Source organism: Equus przewalskii, chromosome 18 (genome assembly GCF_037783145.1).
Source record: "Equus przewalskii isolate Varuska chromosome 18, EquPr2, whole genome shotgun sequence".
NCBI classification, from domain to species: domain Eukaryota; kingdom Metazoa; phylum Chordata; class Mammalia; order Perissodactyla; family Equidae; genus Equus; species Equus przewalskii.
The window spans coordinates 40,968,499-40,988,750 of record NC_091848.1 but is presented as its reverse complement, the minus strand read 5'-3'; the positions used below and the strand labels follow the sequence as shown (position 1 = coordinate 40,988,750).

Below are 20,252 nucleotides of genomic sequence, written 5' to 3'. Positions count from 1 at the left end.
TGTGAATAAACATTGACATAGTAGTTGCATTTGTAAGAGGTGAAGGGAAAAATAACAGACATCATTGATTGAGCTCTTGATGTTTGTTAGGTCTGGACATTACCTCATTTTGTCTTTACAATAACCCTAGGAGGTAGGTTGTAGATCCAAAAAGGTAAAATAGAAGTTTCATCTGATTTAACGTAATACAATTTCCATTTTGTAAATAATCAAATTGAGGTCTAGAGAAATCACAACCAGTGAGTGTCAGAACTGGGATCTGAATGAAGTTCTTCTGATACCAGAGCCTTCCCTTTCCTTCCCTTCCTTTCTTTCACTTTGTTTTCTTTCCTTTCTTCCTGATACTTGAGGTGCACCAAGGGGCTCTCTTCTATTTATCTATTTATTAATTATTACTACACAAACACTTATGAACCCACCGTCCAACTTGAGAACCAGAACATTGACAGTAACTTCGGTAAATCTACTCGCATGGCCTCACCTATCCGGTGCTCTCCTTCCCACAGCTGAGGTAACCACTACCCTGAAGTGTGTCTAGCATTCCCTTGCTTTTTCAAGAGTAGTCTTTTAATCAGATAAACCCCGGTCCAAAGTGTACAGTCTTGAGCCTGTCATCTCAACCACTATACTTTACTGATGCCCTCGCTATTCTGATATGCCTTAAAAGGACAGAGAGGCCTTCTTAGCATTCCTCCAAGATACACGAGGCTCTCTCATTTGTGTGTTTGACCCTCAGTAAGATACAAAGTATCGACAAAGCAAAGCATAGTGAAATAACTGCAGAGAACACAGGTGAAAGCTCCCCTCACTTCTTCACCTATTCTCAGACTTAAAGAATTTATACTTCTCAGCATGAATGTGGGGAACCCACACCCCCATACATCATTCCATATAGTTTTTTGTTTTTCGTGTGTTTTTCAGAATTCTGAGTCCCACAGAGAGATGCATGATAGCCTAGTCGTCATCAAGAGCAGGTTTTAAAACCAGATTTGCCTCTTAATCCTGGGCCAATTACTTAACCACTGTCAGTCTTAGTTTGCTTATCTGTAAGATGGGGATAATAATATCTGCCTTTCGGGGTTGTAAGAATTAAATGACGTCATTACTATCAATCACATAGCACAGAGCCTGACACGCAGGAAGGTAGTTAATGGCCTGATTTATATGTATCTCAAGTTTGTCCTTTCTTTTTTTTTTTTTTTTTTTTTTTTTAAAGATTTTATTTTTTTCCTTTTTCTCCCCAAAGCCCCCCGGTACATAGATGTGTATTCTTCGTTGTGGGTTCCTCTAGTTGTGGCATGTGGGACGCTGCCTCAGCGTGGTCCGACGAGCAGTGCCATGTCCGCGCCCAGGATTCGAACCGACGAAACACTGGGCCGCCTGCAGCGGAGCGCGCGAACTTAACCACTCGGCCACGGGGCCAGCCCCATGTTTGTCCTTTCTTAGATGAGTTCCCTCATTTTCATCAAGCGGTTGGGTGAAAACTTCCGGGACTGCCTGGTAGCACCATGAATAGCAGAGGAAAGGGGAAGTTATGTCAAGTGATTATAATTGCTAAGAAAAGGAAAAACTTGGATTTGGTTGAAGGTGAAGCCACCTTTCTTTTCTGAATTAACCCTGTTCCTACATTGTTTGACATTTTCCTGAGCCATTTTTAATTGACATTATTATTTCCTACTCTTTTAATTTATCCTATAGGATCAAATTGTCACAGAGATAGCTGACATTAAGAATATTCTCTTTGTGGGGCTGGCCCCATGGCATAGCAGTTGGGTCTGCGTGCTCTGCTTTGGCGGCCCGGGGTTCACCGGTTCAGATCCCAGGCACAGACCTGTGTACTGATTATCAAGCCATGCTGTGGCAGGTGTCCCACATATGAGATGGAGGAAGATGGGCACGGATGTGAGCTCAGGGCCAATCTTCCTCAGCATAAAGAGGAGGATTGGCTGTGGATGTTAGTTAGCTCAGGGCTAATCTTCCTCAAAAAAAGAATATTCTCTTTGTGTCTTATACTATCAATATGTCATGTGTTATAACCTGGAATAACAAATCCAGATAACTGATATCCTAAATTATGATTCATGTTCATTTCTGCACTGCTTTTCTGAGTGCACCAATAGTGCACCAGAGAATGCCACCAATACTAGAGATCGGATTAAAAATCTTCTTTTCAAAGTCTGGCTGAGCTTAGGACAGCCTCAACTCTGTCTCCAATCCCTTCTATAAGATGATCTGTTTAGAGTAACAGCTCCTAGAGCCTTGCAAGACCGTGAATCATCAAAGAATTACCCCTTTGTATCTCATTTAACCAATTAACCCAAGTTTTCACCACTCTTAATGGGTAAGGTAAGAATGTCTTATTAGCAAAGGAAAGGGTGCACATGTTTTAGAAAGGTGAAAATCCGTTAACCTAGTAAATTTGTTAACTAGTATAGCTAGTTCCTCAAATGTGCTGGTTAATGGAGCCTTCCACATACTGCAATGCTGATACTGTATCATTTGGCAATCTCAGGCAAATGTAGGGAAACCAACTTGTCCTGATTAGCCTGAGATTTTCCCAGTTTTAGCACTGAAAACCTGTGTCTGAGAAATCTCCTCGGACCTGGGCAAATTGGGACAGTTGGTCACCCTAGCCACCTGAGAGGTTAATTTCTTGCTTCTCAAACTGTGGTCCTTAGCAGCAGTACAGGCATCACCTGAGAGCTTGTTAGACGTGCAGAATCTCAGATCCAACCCCAGACCTGCTGAATTTGAATCCGCATTTTAACGAGGTCCTCAAGTCACAGGCACCTTAACATTTGAGGAGCACTGCTCTCATGGATGCAATCGGAAAAATCAGAATTGGTTCTGGGTCAAATCAAGCAGGTGAAGTTTCCCTTTGTGTCTTCCCTTACCTGATGCTGGTACCCCGTCCTCCTTTCTGAGGCCCCCGGCACTCTCATGTTGCCCCTTTAGCTGTGCTTGGTCTCCTGTAATCGGCTACTAGGGCCGGCCCTCCCTGAAACTCTGCCTCTTCTCCCTCTTGGATTTTCTTCTTTATCTTTCTATCAAAATGTACATGTCCTGAGTCTCTGTGTCTCTGGGTATTCTGTTGGAGGATTGACTATGTATCTAATGTAACTAACTAATACAGGCTAATATGTTGGTTGTGCCACCTCCCCCAGGTAACACATTTTCATTTTCAACAGGGATCTTGTAGGAGAAAAATGCTGAAACTAGCAGGAGAGGCTATAATGCAAGAATTCCAGGAATCAATCGATGCAGATCAGAACTTTGGAGGAGCTGGTTTCTTAGACTCCCTCAGATCCCACCACCATATAATCAGTTCCTCTCTCCAGGAGTAGGGAATGCACAGAGTGAGGTTTAAGATAATTCCATGTAACTTTGGCTTACGCGCTAAGCTTTGGGTGTGATCTGGATGCTAGAGCCAAAGAGTCAATGTAGCTGAAGACCAAAGCCGGGAAGAACAGTGAGGAATTCACTAAGGACCCACTTACATTATCAGTTATCAAGGTTAAACATTATCTTTTATTAAGAGGTTTGGTTTCTGCTACAGGCTCAAGTGCCCAGGAAGAAAAAGAAATGTGTTTGAATTTCAAGCATGAGAGAATGGCCCAGGGCTGCAATTTCTCAGCAAGGGCTCAGGCTGCTTCAGCATCCTCTAGTACCATCACCTGTGATTAAGTCAAGGCTCCTTCTTACCCAAGATAAGAAATGCTTGCCCTTCACGGTAGGTGTATAAATAGGGCTTTGATGCATGAATTAACAAATTAATTTCCTATGGCACTCATAAATGCTGCATCGAGTTCCCTAATATCTAACTTTGTAGGAATAGCTGTTAGATGAGAACTTCAAATATACAATAAATACGATAATACAATAGTCATAGTAATAGATATTCAAACACTATTTGAAAAATGCTTATGCCTGCATTGCATTGCATCTTATACCTTTCAACATGCTTTCACAAGAATCTATTACAGGTCAAGCACAGTTAATAGTACAGCTACATCAGATCAAATGTGGCCCCTTATGATTCAGAAGGCACTTCAGGTCATTGTAGTGCCCCAGGATGATTGTCACGAACTTGGATTATCAAAGTGCAAGAAACACACACTACTAGATATTTCCAGAACATCTTGAGAAACCAATTAGGTTTAATGTAAAACTAGAGATTCACTTAACCTTAAAAAACCTAAGAAATGAAATGAGATACATCCCTCTTTGGTAAAACTTCCACCTAAATCAATAGGAGCATGTCTTTAAGGGCATCAAGAGTCTGCCGGCTTGTAGTAAATGAGAAAATCCCACTGACCTCTGACCAATAACATCACGGAAGTCAGGTGTTCCAGTCTGAAAGACCCCCTTTCGCTCTTCTGAATGACACAGGTATATGTGCCATTGTCTGACAGGCGCAGAGCCAGGATCACAATGGAGAGGTTATTGGTGATGTCGGTGAAGGTGCGGTTCTCATATTTGGGCCACACTTGCACTTTTCCAGACATGACAGCCAGCACCATTTCTCGATCCTTTTGCCAGTAGATGCGAACGCTCGTCAGTTCATCAGTGGAGATGTTGTACTCGCAGGATAGTATTGCTATTTCTCTCACGGTCTTGGTTACCTGGATGATGCCTAAGGAGAGGCAAGCAGAACAAGATTTCATATTTATTAAACAAAGATTCCTGCACAAACAGGAATTCAGACTTGGCAGTAATAGAACTCAGGGTATTGTATCTAGTGACTAAGCATGATCAGAGAGCTACGTTTGTTTTGATTTTTTGGTCCCTAGCACTTTTTTTTCCCTTCTTTTTTAATTGTGGTTAAGAAAACCATAAAATTTGCCATTTTAATCATTTTTTCGTGTACGGTTCATTAGTGTTAAGTATATTTACATTGTTGTGAAACAGATCTCTGGAACATTTTTGTCTTGCAAATCTAGAACTCTGTACACATTAAACAACCCCTTTCTCCCTCCCCACAGCCCCACACCAATCAACTTTCTGTTTATAGGAATTTGACTACTTTAGATATCACATAGAAGTGGAATCATATAATCTTTGTCCTTTTCTGACTGGCTTATTTCACTTAGCATAATGTCCTCAAGGTCCAGCCATGTTTTCGCATGTGCCACAATCTCCTTCCTTTTTAAGGAATGACAATGATGATATGAATAATATATTTATTGTATGTGGAGTATACCACATTTTCTTTATCTGTGGATAGACAGTAAGGGAGAGGTTCCACTAGTCCCATAAGAGAGAGGACTTTAGGAGCCCTAGCATATGAATGTCAACTATGGATTGACAAATGCTCAGCCCAGGTGGATGGAAGTCACAATTAAGGAATGTGAGATCTTGAAGGGACTTCCATGATCATTCATTTTGGTGGTCATATTTTACAGATGCGGAAACTAAACCCAGGAAAGGAAACTACCCCAGTTTCATACTTTCTGGCCCAGGCTTTCCAGCCCATTCTCCTTCTTTATTGGTTTCCCCAATTTTAGGCCCCAGTTCCAGCATAAGTAAGCCAACCACTGCCTGCACCCCAGCCCAGCCCCACCACTGAGTTCTTTTGCTTTGAAAAACAGAGTCCTTTTCCTTCCAGGCCTGATAGACTCCATGACTTCAGGCTGAAATGACTCACCTCATCCCCACCAGACAAGGCTCGGTTATACCTCTGGACCATTTCTGCCCTCTTCAGCTATCCTAAATGGATATATATCTGTCTTAACTCTCTTGGTTATCTGCAATCACATGACCTACAGCCTAGTTTTGCTAGAGGGCCCCCATTTAAAACATTCTGCCCATTTTCCCATCAGTATATCCCAGCAATACCAACATTTCAGCATCCAAACTGCATCTCTTTGTTAGCTCCTAAGCACGCATCAGTAGCACCAAAATCCCTTGTCAGACAATAGTTTCTGATTTTTTGGTTCAGAAGACATAGTCACTCTTCCCATGCTGTGCTTGACCTAAAAGCAGAGTCGTTCTAAGCCCCAAGCTCTTTCACAACTGCCGTCTCCCCAGGCCACCCAATGCTACCATGTCGTGTCCTCCCCTCCCCGTATTCCCTGGAGCCACACAGAGCCCTTGGGGGGGCCCATGTCTAGGGATCTCACTTCCAGACGCTTTCTCTTTTTGGACAGCAGGACTGTGGGGCACCAGCACCCCTCCATCTCACCAGCCATTCTTCAGGCCTCCTTCAGGCTGGATGTGGCCCCACCACAGCATTTAGGAAGAAAGTTTTGTGATGGTAGGCATTTTCCTAGCAATGTGAGGTGACTCAGAATGATCGAAGGCACCCCTTGTGGCAATTGTGCTGAACATTGCCTGTCCCAGCTTTAGGGAATATAATTGAAAAGAGGGAAGAAATAAAAATAAATACTTGAGGGGAGCATATAGTAGCTAAATACGCCGAGTCCTCTTTAAAAAGAGAAACAATGAAAGCAAAGTGATATATAGAAGGAGCATGGACTACGTACGGCTTCCTACTGACACGGTTTCTAGTCCCAGCTCAGCCACTTACTGGTTAATCAGTCTCTTCCTCTATAAAAAGGGTATGATCCTGTCTCTGAGGATCATTGTAAAATTAAATGCAACTTACTGATATAAATAGCAGAGTCCCTGGTCCATAGTGGGTCTTCTGCTAGCACTTCCTTTCCTCTGTCTCCCTCCCCTCCCCTTCAGCTTCTGCCCTCTGGTCCCCTTCATGTCACTCAGGGGTTATGTCAGATACCTGACAGGGGTTATGTCTGGTCTTGCTTTGGGCCAGACAGACATGATGACAGAAAGCAGCTTACTCAACTGGGGTCCTAAATAACAGGGTTTTCCCCCCACCAATCTGTTTGTTCCCACCCAAAAAGAATCCAGGATTTCTAACTGATTTTGACATATGGTGACATTGGAGAAATCTTAACTGAAAGTGAGCTAGTTTCCATGATGGTTCTTAAGGAGTTTTTGTCCAGCCATCTGAGGAGAAGCGTGGGTGTCTCTCTAAAGGTCAGTGACACGCCATCAATGGGCTTTTCAGTATTCCTATGTGAGGTCCCCTCACTAGAGGCTCACGCTGAGGAAGAACCAGACTGAAAAGAGGAACCAACCATCTTCTGGGCATTTTGGAAATTTCCTCCAGGACTCGGCTTTCCTACTCAGGGACTCTGCTACACGCAGACTATTACAGGAAAACAGTTGAAAGGTCTCCGAGGGGTTTTGTCTGCTTTGGTGGCTCTGGAAGGGAGAGTTAGGGCCTTGGAATCTCAGCGTTACTGCCTAAAACCTAGTGGAATCGCAAGCTTGCTTCCCCATTTTACAAATGCGCATAGCAACACCTACCTCACAAAGTGGGGTGAGAATTCGAGTGAGATGACACAAGTAAAACCCTACATAGTACCGGCCCATGACAGGTACCTTCTCCAGACGTCCACGTGGCTCAGGCCCTCACCTCCGTTGGGTCTCTGCTCTGGTGTCCCTTGTCAGAGAGGTCTTCTCTGACTCCATTCTCTTGTTGTTTTTTTTTTTATTCTTTGTTTTCTCTCTTTTTTTAAAATTCTTTTAATTTTACTTTTTTATGTTATCGAAGGCATATTGGCTTTCAACATTGTGTCTTTTTCGGGTGTACATTATTGTATTTCAGTTTCAGTCTAGATTGCATCGTATTCACCACCAATAGTCTAGTTTTTATCTGTCACCACACATATGTGCCCCTTTACCCTTTTCACCCTATCCCTACCCCCTTCCCCTCTGGTAACCACTAGTCTGTTCTCCTTATCTATGTGTTTGTTTGTTTATCTTCCACATATGAGTGAAATCATAGGGTATTTGTCTTTCTCTATCTGACTTATTTCTCTTAGCATAATACCCTCAAGGTCCCTCCGTGTTGTCGCAAATGGCAGAATTTTATCTTTTTTAATGGCTGAGTAGTATTCCATTGTATACATATACCACATATTCATTATCCATTCATCCACATCTTGGCTATTGTGAACAATGCTGCAATGAATATAGGAGTGCATAAATCTTTTTGAATTGTTGATTTCATATTCTTTGGATAAATACCCAGTGGTGGAATAGCTGGATCATATGGTATTTCTATTTTTAATTTTTTGAGAAATCTCCATACTGTTTTCCATAGCAGCTGCACCAGTTTGCATTCCCATTGGCAGTGTACAATGGTTCCTTTTCCTCCACAACCTCTCCAATATTTGTTAATTCTTGTCTTGTTAATCATAGCTATTCTGACGGGTGTGAGCTGATAATCTCATTTTAGTTTTGATTTGCGTTTCCCTAATGATTAGTAATGTTGAACATCTTTTCATGTGCCTGTTGGCCATCTGTATATCTTCTTTGGAAAAATGTCTGTTCATATCCTCTGCCCATTTTTTGATTGGGTTGTTTGTTTTTTTGTTGTTGAGTTGTATGAGTTCTTTATCTGCTTAAATCTGCTGAAAGCCTAATGGGGGTTCCTTTGTAGGTTATTTTCTTCTGCCTTGCTGCCCTTAATATTTTTTTTCTTTGTCATTGACTTTTGATAGTTTTAATATTATATGCCTTGGAGAAGGTCTTTTTGCATTGCTGTAATTAGGAATTCTATTAGCTTCATGTACTTGTATAGCCAGTTCCTTACCCAGGTTTGGGAAGTTCTCAGCTGTTATTTCTTTGCATTAGCTCTCTGATCCTTTCTTCCTCCATTCTCCTTCTGGGATACCTATAATCCTTATGTTGCTTTTCCTAATTGAATCAGACATTTCTTGAAGAATTTCCTTTTTAAAAAATCTTAGTTCTCTCTCCTCTTCCACCTGGATCATTTCTAGGTTTCTATCTTTGAGCTCACTCATTCTCTCCTCCATAAAGTCTGCTCTATTTTTTATGCTCTCCACATTACTTTTTAATCACATTAATTGTGTTCTTCATGTCCAGAATTTGTTTGGTTTTTTTTAGAGCTTCAATCTCTTTGGTGAAGTATTCCTTCTGTTCATTAATTTTATTCCTAAGCTTATTGAACTTTCTGAGTTTTCTTGTAACTAGCTGAGTTTCTCTTTCTTTTTTTTTTTTTTAAGCATGAATGCAGTCCCCCAAAGTCGCAAAGTATGCAGTCAGGTTTCCCACATTTGGGGGAAAGAAAGAGGTCACACATCTGGAATGCAATGAATAACATTGCCCTGGGAAAACAACCTTCATGATCATGTTGTCTCCTCTGCCAGGAAAGGATCATTGAGTTCTTTACGACAGCTAGTTTGAATTCTCTGCCAGTCAGATTGTTATCTTCTGTGACTTCAAGTTTGGTTTCTGGAAAGCTGTCACTCTCCTTCTGTTCTGCAGTCTTATTGTAGTTCTTCATGCTGTTTGAGGAATTGATCCTCTGCCTGTGCATTTGTGGTAGGAACCACCTGTCTTATCTGGGTGCAGCTTTGGTTACTTTGGTTCTGAACTGCTTCTGGTTGTAGCTGAGAGCCTACACTTTTCATCATCCACTGCCTCTGCCAGAGGTGTGATCAGTGCCCTCCTTGTGCTGCTCATGCCGTGCTGCTTATGATGTTGCTGCAGTCTCAGCTGTCATCACTGGGGTTACCAGGCTGTGAGCACTTCTGCTGCTTCTGGGGTCACCTGGGTCTCAGGTTGCCCCACTCGCTCTCCACAGACTCAGGTGTTGCTGCCCTGTGCTCTACCTGTGCTGCTGCTCCTGAGTTATCTGGGGGTGCAGGCAGCACCACTGCCAGGGTCACTCGTTCACATGTGTCACTGTTGCTGTCGGGGGCCCAAGTTCTTGCATGCAGCCCCACAGTTGGTAGAGCTGGTGTCGGAGGTGCCACAACCAGGGGCTGGGTCTCGGGCACTGCTGTGGTTCCTGAAGCCTCAGGTCACAGGTGCCACCTGCCACTGCAGGAGGAGGAGAAGGGGCTAAGCTGCAAGTGTTGTTGCTGGCCCTGCAGTTTCTGGTCACTGCCGTGTGCCAGTGTGCTTTTTGAGACCTCAGGTCAGGGCACCCTGCTTCTGCTGGTGAAATCCATGTATTGGTTGTTGTCCCCACTGTTGGAGAGACCAGTACCACTGCCAGGAGAAGGGTCACCAGCACTCTTCTGTGTCCTGAAGCCTCAGGACCTGTGCACACCCAGCACTACTGGCAGGAGCAGGGGCCGCAGCTTCTGGTTGCCAGCGCTGGCATGTGCACACTGATGCTCTGCTCTGGAACCTCGGATCAGGGGCCTCCACCCCTGCTGGGGAAATTCATGCCGTCAATGTAGTCCCCACTGCTGAAAAGGCTGGCACCACTGCCAAGGGGTGGGAACGGGGTGAGTAGCTAGCCTCGCTGTGTCCTGGAGCCTCAGGACATGTGCACTGACCACCACCGTTGGGGGTGGGACAGAGTCCAAGCCACGAGTGCTGTGTTTGCCCTTGAGGCCTATGGTCACTGGCATGTGTGCCAGTGTGCAGATCTGCATTTTGGGTCACCTCTGGCAGGTGAGAGGGAAGGGGCTGCTCCCCTATTTCTACTGCCTCCCGGAGGTCCAGCCCGCCCACCTTCAGATGGATAGGTGAATGGATCACTCAGACGTTCTGGTGTGCTGTGCAGGGAGTCCTTTGTTGGTCACTGGATGTCTGACTGGTTGTTACTTAGAGGAGAGACCAAAGGGAACTCTGCCATGATGCTGACGTCACTTGACTCCATCCTCTCTGGCCCCATCCATCCTGCCACTCTTCAGTCCTTTTCCGTGACTTATTTCTCTTCCAGCTCGTCTCCAGCTGATACATATTTGCATGTGTAGTTACTTTGGGGGCCATGAGAATGGAGCTTTATCTGTTTTGTTTGTTGCCATATCTGCAGAATACAGAACAGGGCCTGGCCCATAGTAGGTGCTCAATAAATATTTGCTGACTGCATGGCTAGGTATTAGGCGAGGAGATCTTGTTCTACACGCTGCATATTAGAATTATAACCTCGATCAAGTTGTTTAACCACCTTGGGCCTCAGGTATAATTTCTGCAAAATGGGCATAATACTATCTTCCCTACTAACTTCACATTAAGTATCATGTGGATTGTATGACACCTAGATATAAAAGTGCTTTAACTGTCAAATGCTGAACAGGTTTTTTAAACAGGGCCCTTTGTCTCAGGCACAGCACCAGGTTTGGTGAATCATGCTGGGGGCGGCGGGGGGTGGGGGGGTGGCTGCAGAATCACCATGGTAACTGGCTGACTCTTGGACTGAGTCAAGCGCCCACAGCTGGCGTGGGGGGCCCCCGGAGCCTCCTCCACCCAGCAGCAGTCCGTAGACACAGGGGCTGTGAGAGGAGAGGGGGAGGGAAGGCAGAAACGGAAGTAGACTCTGCTCCTCTCTCAAATGTGTGTAAGCTGCCCCACCAGCACGGCAACGGCCCCCAGCCCCTGTCTTCCCTGACCCCTCTGCCAGCTTCCTGCCCTGACCACTTCAACTCTCAGCTGCTAACCCCCAGGAGAGGAAGCTTCCTGCCAACAAGTATAGAGGCCGCTACTTTCAGACAAACAAGGCACCTCGCAAAAACCCACTCTACCGTGGAATATTATTCAGCCAAAGAAGGAATGAAGTACTGATACTTGCTACAACATGGAGGAACCCTAAAACGTTACGCTAAGTGGAAGAAGACAAAGGCCACCTACTGTATGACTCCTTTTATAAGAAAGGTCCAGAATAGGCAAATTCATAGAGAAAGTAGGTCAATGGTCACCAGGAGAAGGTGCAGTGGGAAAGGGGAAGTGACCGCTGATGGGGATGGAGTTTCTTTTGAGAGTGATGGAAACATGCTGAAATTAGATAGTGGTGCTGGTTTTACAGCATTGTGAATACACTAAAAACCACCAGATTATACATTTTAAAATGGTTAATTTTACATCATTGCCAAAAAATGCAGGAAAATTGGGGGATCTAATGATAAATATAATAAAATTTAAAGTATAGTTAAAAAAAAAAAAAAAAGAACCCAATCTAGGAAGCCACGGGTCTCCGCTAATGCCTCCAAACTGGAGGGAGGCAGCGTGGACACAGCGGCCTGGCCCTCGTGCCCTTCCACGGAGCTGAACGTCAGCAGTGGTCAGTGGGGCTGCACCACCACTTCTCCTAATGGAGAAAGAATCCACTGAGCCCAGCAACTTCAGTCACCACGTGCTGTGGTGCACATTCTCTCACTGAGGGCTTAAGTATGCTTTTTAAATAGATGTTTTCCCTGACTCAGAAAGAAACATTAAATTTAGAAAGAATAGAAAATACAGAAAGGCATGAAAGTCCCCTATAATCCCACCGCCTGGAGATATACTGTTAATGGTCTGTATATGTCTTTCCAATGGAAGGGCGCTTTTTGAACGCTTCTAAGTGCTTCTGACTAAGTGAACCACCACCTGTGGGGCCTGTGTCAGCCCTGGGCTGGGTGCTGGGCAAGAAGGAGGAGAAGAGGCATCTCCTCTCCAGCAGCTGACAGATTTGAGACTTGTCACCTGCTTTTTGCCCTGCTCCCAACTTTCTCTCCTCTTTAGGCCCAGTGTTTATACTCTGTATAAATCTGATCCTTACTTTGGTGTGTGCCTCTAAACAGGATTTACATCTTTAAAATGTTCAGGGACTTGAACAGCCAATATCAGGGTAGTCACAGCAAGAACTGCGGCTCGTGAGACGCCCTGGCCAGCAGCACTGGGACGCACATGGCGGGGGGGTGAGGCTCTGTTTACGGTGGCACTCTGAGGGCTCTCTTTTCCTCTAGCTCAGTGTTCCTCATGCTGTGGACTCACAGGCCAGTACCTTTCCTGGGTGCCCGGCCCATTCCACCCAAAGGCCTCTCCCCTCCCCTTAGAACTGGGTCTCCCTGAAAGGCCCCAGCTCTGAGGAACAGATGCCGACATGAGGCCCTGTTAGACCCTCTGCCCTACAACCACCGATTTCTGGAGTACATGAGTCCAGGGTTTCTGCCTCCACAGACCGAAATGGAAGTGGAGAGGGGCCCAGCTGGTCCTACCCTGTGCAGAAAAGAGGGGTCACTTGTCCTGGACAGCAAGGGCTGGGGATGGGTGGACGTGACCCAGGGCAGGAGAGGAGGGTATATGTGACAAATCCCCGGCCCTGGAACAAAGTCCTCCGTAATCATATTTCACTCTCTTCACCCAGTCTTGTCTCCCACAGGTCACGCACAACTCACATCTACCCTCCCATCTGGCAAATCCCCACAATTCTACATCACACACACTCTCTGGTCCATCCATCTCCCTCCGACTCCATTCTCTTCGTCAAAGCTATCATCAGGTACTGTAAGCTATGAAAACAGCCTCCTGATGGGTTTGCACAATCACTCTGGCTGCCCTACGAGCCATTCTTTATGCTTCAGCAACACTGGTTTTTAAAATGTCATTTAGGGCTTTACTACTCAAACTAAAGGTCTGTGGACCAGTAGCATCGGCATCACCTGGGTGCATGTTTGAAATGCGGAATCTCAGGCCCCACCCCAGACCCACCTAAGCAGAAACTGCATTTTTTAAAATACGTACACTTTGTTTTTTAGGGCAGTTTCAGGTTCACAGCAAAATGAAGGGAAAGTACAGAGAATACCCATATACCCCCTGCCCTCTCCACCACCAGCCTCCCCCACCACCAAGATCCCCCAGCAGATGTGGCACAATTTTGACAATCAATGAACCTACATTGACACATCATTATCACCCGAAGTCCACTGTTTACATTAGGGATCACTCTTGGCACTGTACATTCTATGGGTTTAGACAAATGTATAATGACATGAATCCATATTCTAGTAGCATACAGAGTATTTTCATTGCCCTAAAAATCCCCTAGAACTGACATTTGAACAAGGCCCCCAGGCAATTGGCATGCATAATTAAAGTGTGAGCAACTCTGGTACAGACCATGTCCCTCCCCTGCTTAAAACCCTTCCGTGGCTTCCCAGTGCCCCCAAATAACATTTAGGTTCCTGACAGTGGCCTTTAAGCCCCTGGTGTCTGGTTCCTGCCTCCCTCGTGACCCCACACTGGCCTTCTGCACTTCCTTGCTCCTCTCTCTCCCTCACAGGCTGCTCCTTCCGCCATCACCCAGCTTACTCTCACCACTCTCCCCTCTGGCAGGGAAAGACAGTGTTTGTTGGTGATATATTCATTTGAGTAATTATTTGATTAATTTTCATCTTCTTCCTAATGACCCTAAATTCCATGAAGCCAAAAGCCACATCGATTTTGCTCACCACTTGTCCCCAGGACCAAGAAAAGTGTCTTATACATATGAGATGCTCACCGTTTGCTGAATTAATAAATGACCACCCATCCTTCACCATAACGCCTGCCCCAGCTGTGCAGCCCAGCCGGGTCCTGCCCTTCCCAGGTCTGGGGCTCTTACAGCCAGGACCAGGTGCTTCACTGCTCTTCCCTTGCTTCATGGGGGGGGCCAGTTTTGCTCTCTCTGACTAACATATTCAAATCTCTTTGAGGGCAGGAATCCCAGGCTCCGTTTTGAAGCCTACCCGATGTACAGCAGGTGTTCAGACATAAGAAGCTCATGGATCCATTTGTTGACTCAGGACAGAAACAATAAAATCCGGGTCTAGCTGTAGAGCAAGGTGCTTTCCTAAATATCTTTCTTTAGCTCAAAGATCATCTCCTTCCACTTGCCTCTGGCTAATTTTCCTGGTATAATTGTTAAAGCCTTGGTTTTAATTTTCTTTTTATATTTTCTCTCTCTTATTTATTGTTTCTTTCTCTCTCTCTCTCTCTCTCTCTCACACACACACATCCTCTAGGAAACCTGTATAATATAATATCCTTCTCAATATTTTTCAACTCATTTAGACTCCCCAGAAGATTCTGTTTGGGAGTGCTTCCCAGCTTCCCAGAAGAAAATTCAGTGTGGGAAATGTAATATAACTGTCAAGTATATACATAAAGCTGATGTGTAAATTGTGAAACTTCACTCATGGTTCTCTTGGCTCAGCAACAATGTAAAACAGCAAGACTTCTAACTCAGGACAGAAAATTTACAACTCCTCCCACGGCAGCCAAGTATCCTGTGTGCCCACTCCTCTTCCCTTCCCTGCCAGGGCCTCCCTCCCACCTCAGACGTTCCAGGTGACGCTGGCAGCGCAGACATGTTTTAAGTAAGCAGCTCCAAGACAAGGACCTTGCTATTCGGCTCTTAGCAGACTGGCAAACTGCTCTTCGTTATTTTGGGGAAACCAAGGGGTATGCTGCTCAGCAGAAAACAGATCTTCTGTTTGTTTTGACTTAAAGTCAGAACCCCCCTATCAGTAGGACGAGCTCCACCCTTCCCGACAGCCCCCAAGACCAGCACTGAGCTGGAACACAAGCCTCTAGAAGTCAAGGTGTTCTCTGTAGGACATACGTGAAATATCTATGTAGTAAATTAAACATAACTAACAACAGAATTTTGTGCTAACCCTGATACCGCTTAATGTCAGATGCCAGTATTGACAACAAGCATCAGCAACTAAAGCATAAAAATAAATATTAAGACAAAAACTTAACATTACAAAGATTACAGTAGTTCCCCCTTATCCGAGGGGGATACGTTCCGAGACCCCCAGTGGATGCCTGAAAGCTCAGTACTGAACCCGATATACGCTATCTATGTTTTTTCCTATACACACATATCTATGATAAAGTTTAATTCATAAATTTGGCACAGTAAGAGAGCAACAACAATAACGAATAATAAAATAGAACAATTATCACAATATACTACAATAAAAGTTACGTGAATGTGGGCTCGCTGTCTCAAAATATCTTATTGCCTGTGACTCCCTCTTCTGTGATGACGCGGGATGATCCAAGGCCTACGTGATGAGATGAAGTGAGGGGAATGTCGCGGACTTTGTGACATGGCATTAGGCTACTACTGACCTTCTGACAAATGGCAGAGGAGGATCGTCTGCTTCCAGGCCCCCACTGACCACAGGTAACTGAAACCTCGGAAAGTGAAACCTCTGATCGGGGGGGACTACTATATATGCCTCCACTACTTTCTTTTCCCCCTTCAAGTTGGAAAGAAGGTCATCACTGTTCAGTTTTAGAAGCAGAAGACTTCTAGCTGTGTGATTTCACGGAAATATAATTTGGAAACCAGAGCCCTAGATCAACACACCAAGCATATCACAAAATGCAAATAAGCATCTAGTGTTCATGGAAGAGACCACAACTCTAAGCTGTCCTGAATCAGCTTTATGGGTTTGTTAAAATAACATCGTCCCACCCTTCCTTTAAGGTCTGGGTTCTTGAGCTAACCTGGCTGCTGACTTGCTGTGTGATCATGGGCAGGTTCTTTAACCTCTCTGGACCTCAGTTTTCTCATCTCTAAAATGGACTGAAATACCCCGAAGTTCCCTTCCAGCTCACAGGGCGATAGAAGGGGCAGCACGGAGAACATCATTTCCTTTCGGTAAACCCAGAAGCAGCAGACTTGACAGTCAGGTTCCTGAAAGTTACTTACCTAAAGAGAAGCAAAAAAGGCCCGCCAGCAGCAAGAGCTGAAGGATCCTGAGGTATGGGTGTTTGGGTGGTGGGGCTCCCCACTTCAGTGTGTGACCCATGGAAAATGAAAGCAAACAATTTCAAGCCAAGTGAGACCTGGGCACCTCCCAGCACGCGCCAGGCGGGGGCAGAAGACAGCTGAGTTGCCCCACACAGAGGGTTCTCCCGTGATGTTTGCAAAACACACCGAGGAGAGGCTGGATGGTGTACTGAAGTATCCAAACTCCTGAACGTCAAAGATCGTGGATTTATTTTTGCAACCTAAAAAGGAAAAAAATAGAAGTCACCCAGGAAGGAAGATGGGCCTACTGTACGTTGTACAAGTCTCTAGTTGCCTGTCTGAAACGAGGTGAGGATCTTAATGTGAGCAACCTCTAAACCGGGGCTGGGTCTCAGGGGAAATGCAAAGGCTGAGGGACTTGCGGGAGCTGACCCTGCCTTGTGCATGTTCTAAGAACCAACACCAGCTATCCCACGGAATGGCTCTCTGCTCAGTAGGGATGACTCTGTTAAAACCACAGAGCACTCTAAGGGCCCTCGGTATCAGTTAGCCAACTTAAGAAAGTTCAGATCCTCTTCAGAACGTACCGAGAAACACAGAGCACCAGCGAGGGCCTGTTTTGTCCAAGGAAGTCCTTAAGTTATGAAACTGCTTCTTTCTTAATACATTAACCTATAAAAACAAGCGTCTCAATTCTTAAACACTTCTACGCAAAGAATATGTCTTACAAGGGGAGAGGATCTCAATCGACAGAAAAGTTTGTCAATAAAAAGGGAAGAGAAAAGACATACTGGAAACGTGACTTACTTATGTACTATAATGTGGGGAAGCTGATTGTTTTTTCAGTAAATATATCAAAATTTAGAAATGAAAATGAACGCCGGCCTTCAATGTGATCCTCTCAGGGTAACCTGCCACCACACAGTCCAACGCTACCCAGGAGATGTTTGGGACCCCTCTTTGGGAATTACCCCAGAGCTAGTTTTCCAGCCACAGTGGATTGTTTTATCAGCCATACTTCACTCTAACTAGCATTAGCTTAGATTCACTTATTCAGCTGAATTTTACTGGTTTGGAAAACTCAAATTCAGCCTATGAGATTAATGTTTGCTACCATCTAGGAAATTTGAAATAATCGGCCAAAACTCTGACTATGACTCTCCAAATGTGTTGGGATGCCTCAGCCTCCTATGGGAATAAAAGACCCCAAAAAGCCTCCTTTGGGGGTAAGTGAGCATCTTGGGGGCAGGAGTAATGCTATGTTTGTTTAAAAAGCAGTCAGGTGGTTGGTAAACAGTTCTACCCAGCTATCCCATATTAAGATAATAGTAAATGTACTTACTTCTTGAAGCACGATCCTCCTTTTCTCTTGTGTTAAAAATCAAAGGATGAGGCCCCACTTCTGTGGTGTTCTTTTCGTGCTGTCTCTAAAATAATGGCAAGTTGCTCAGTTTTTCTTTGGGTGATATATCACACGGATGGCATTTCCCCTTCCAAGTTCCTTTCATTTGATAGAGGATCTGATCTTCTTTACCAGAAAGGTTTAAGCCAAAGCAGGGTATGGGTAAGGCGTTGTATATCATTTAAGGAAGCTCCCTCTGCTGTCCCTTTTTGTAAGCAGTCACCTCCTTAGAGGGTGTTGCCCAGGACAAACCACACCCTAGCCTTTCTCATCACCATGCAGTCTCAAGGGGAGAGAAGACCGCACTGGGCAGCCTGGGAGAGGGAGAAGCAAAGTGCCCCTGTGGGGAGGGGTGTGGGCCCGTTGACTTTGTGGTAGATGGTCTGTGAGCTTTACGGGCTGGCTGTTTCTGTGCTGGTTTCAAATTTTTGTTTCAGCACCCAGTAACCCCTCCCTCATCACAGTCACACACTGCCAGAGTGGGCCGTCCACCTCACATGTGGCGGACACTGTTTGGAGAGTGCTCAGTTCACAAAGCCACCCTTAACTGCACTCCCACCCCTCCACCCCCACCACCTTCACAGGGTGGACTCTTGGCAGCCATGTTGGACAGTGTGTCCCTGTCGCCCTGGCCATGGTTGAGCGTACCTCAGTGAGCACCATGACAGAACCAAGGGGTGGGGTGAGGAAGATTTTAGTCACACACCTGGCCCCCCGCCCCCCATTTCCAGCCAGCCTATGTAGAACTCTGGGGCACTCCATAGGTAAGCAGCCGGCCCTTGCTGGTCCACTCGGCCTGTTTTGCACATGTGGAGCCTGAGGGCTTCTTGCCCAGGCCTGCACCTTTTACGGTCTGCTTCTGGCCCTGGGATTTCTCTGTTGTCTTGGCATGGGATACCCCTGGAAGTTCTGCACTCAGGCACCTTCAGCCTGGAAATATGGGGGAGTTCATGCCCATGGGGCTACTCTTAACTAAAGAGGGCTGGAAGCTGATGGATCCCTGCTTTCCCCTTTTGTGACCCAGGTGGAGAGTCTGAGAGACGTTTCCTGGGGCCCTCCAGAAGGTCCTGGTGCGACTGAGTACCAGTCGCCTGCAGCAGAGGCCGATGCAGTAAGACACCCTTTACTGGCTTTTCCTCCTTCCCTGTTTCCGTGCCCCATCCTGCACCACTGGACTCAAGTTCCCAATCCTTTGCTTCTGGCTTCATTTTCTGGAGAATCTAGGCTAAGACAGGTGGGATACTGTTTTTGGTAGAGATCCAATAGTTTTCCATCTAAAATGAATTTGTAGAAGTAGAAAGGTGAGTCCATTTACAGGGGAAAAAAAAGAAAATGATAGTAGATGTGATATATGAATGTGGTAAACTTTGTGAATATGGTATAGAAATGTCTGAAATACTGACTTAAGGCTATTAGAAATCAAACTTCCTGGCAAAAATCACAGTTGAAGCTGCCATCCATCCCAAATTTTTCAGTGTTAAGGAAGGCACTGAGATCCCTTGAAATCAAAAGCTCATAGGGAAGGATGACGGTTGAGGCCTCTGGGTGTCCACAGGGTAGGGAGGAGTGAAAGTCATCCTGAAGGAAGAGAAGGAGAGAAGAAAGTCTTTTCCACTTCGTGACTGTGCTTAGGCTCTGACCAGGCCTGTGGGACAGCAAATACAGCCCCTCACTAGAGGGAATATGCCCAAGGCTCAGCTAATGCCCCAGCCTCAGAAAATTGCTGGCTGCATCTGAGACAAATCTTATTCACAGAGGGAGCAGCAGCTTATACGGTGGGGTCTGATGGGTCCGCTTCTCAATATCCACTCCTCGTAGCACCCCCAAATGCTTGCACTTCCCTGCCAGAAGATGCATTTATTCAGGCCAAGGCAGGATCTTCAAACTGAGATGTTTCTATGCCCAAAGGCTCCTGCAGATTTTCAAAGAGAATGTGGGCACTGATAGTTTTAGGAGAATCAGTTTCCAAATTTTCGGTTTATGTACTCTTTCCGAAAACTTCCCTGCAGTGTTTGTTTGCAGTGCAGTGCAGTTTTCTCTTTGAAACGAAAGCTTACCTCTCACCCAGCTTGAATGCTACTATGGTACAAAGTTCTGGAAAGTAAAAAACTTCAGGGTGCCTAATGAAGGGACAATTTGAAATACTGGTGCTTTAATCAATGTTGCCTCCTCAAATCAAGACAATATAAGCCCAAGGGAGGGCCTCATGTCCCTCCCATCTTGTCCGTATTTCTGAGGGCAGAAACGTGGCATTAGCAACAGATGTGGTGTAGAGTGGAGTGGCAGGTGTGATAGCAGCTTTTATTGAATGAATTTGCCTCTTCTACTTCCTGTCTG

At 45.3% G+C, this 20,252-nt stretch overlaps 1 protein-coding gene and 1 non-coding gene across 2 annotated transcripts in view; both read right to left on the bottom strand.

Annotated features, from left to right (window-relative positions):
* The window catches only part of CD80 (CD80 molecule), a 29,522-nt gene extending 9,807 nt beyond the window's left edge, over nt 1–19,715 (bottom strand). The window contains exons 1-3 of the mRNA XM_008514607.2: nt 17,856–19,715; nt 16,472–16,773; nt 4,316–4,633 (exon numbers count right to left, since the gene is read on the bottom strand). Coding sequence (XP_008512829.2) covers nt 4,316–4,633; nt 16,472–16,571 — 418 coding nt within the window. The 5' untranslated portion in view covers nt 16,572–16,773; nt 17,856–19,715. The remainder of the gene's footprint in view (nt 1–4,315; nt 4,634–16,471; nt 16,774–17,855) is intronic.
* LOC139077144 (U1 spliceosomal RNA) lies at nt 9,052–9,208 on the bottom strand. Its single transcript, XR_011529486.1, has one exon. It is a non-coding gene; the product is annotated as a U1 spliceosomal RNA (small nuclear RNA).
* Nucleotides 19,716–20,252: the final 537 nt, after the last annotated feature.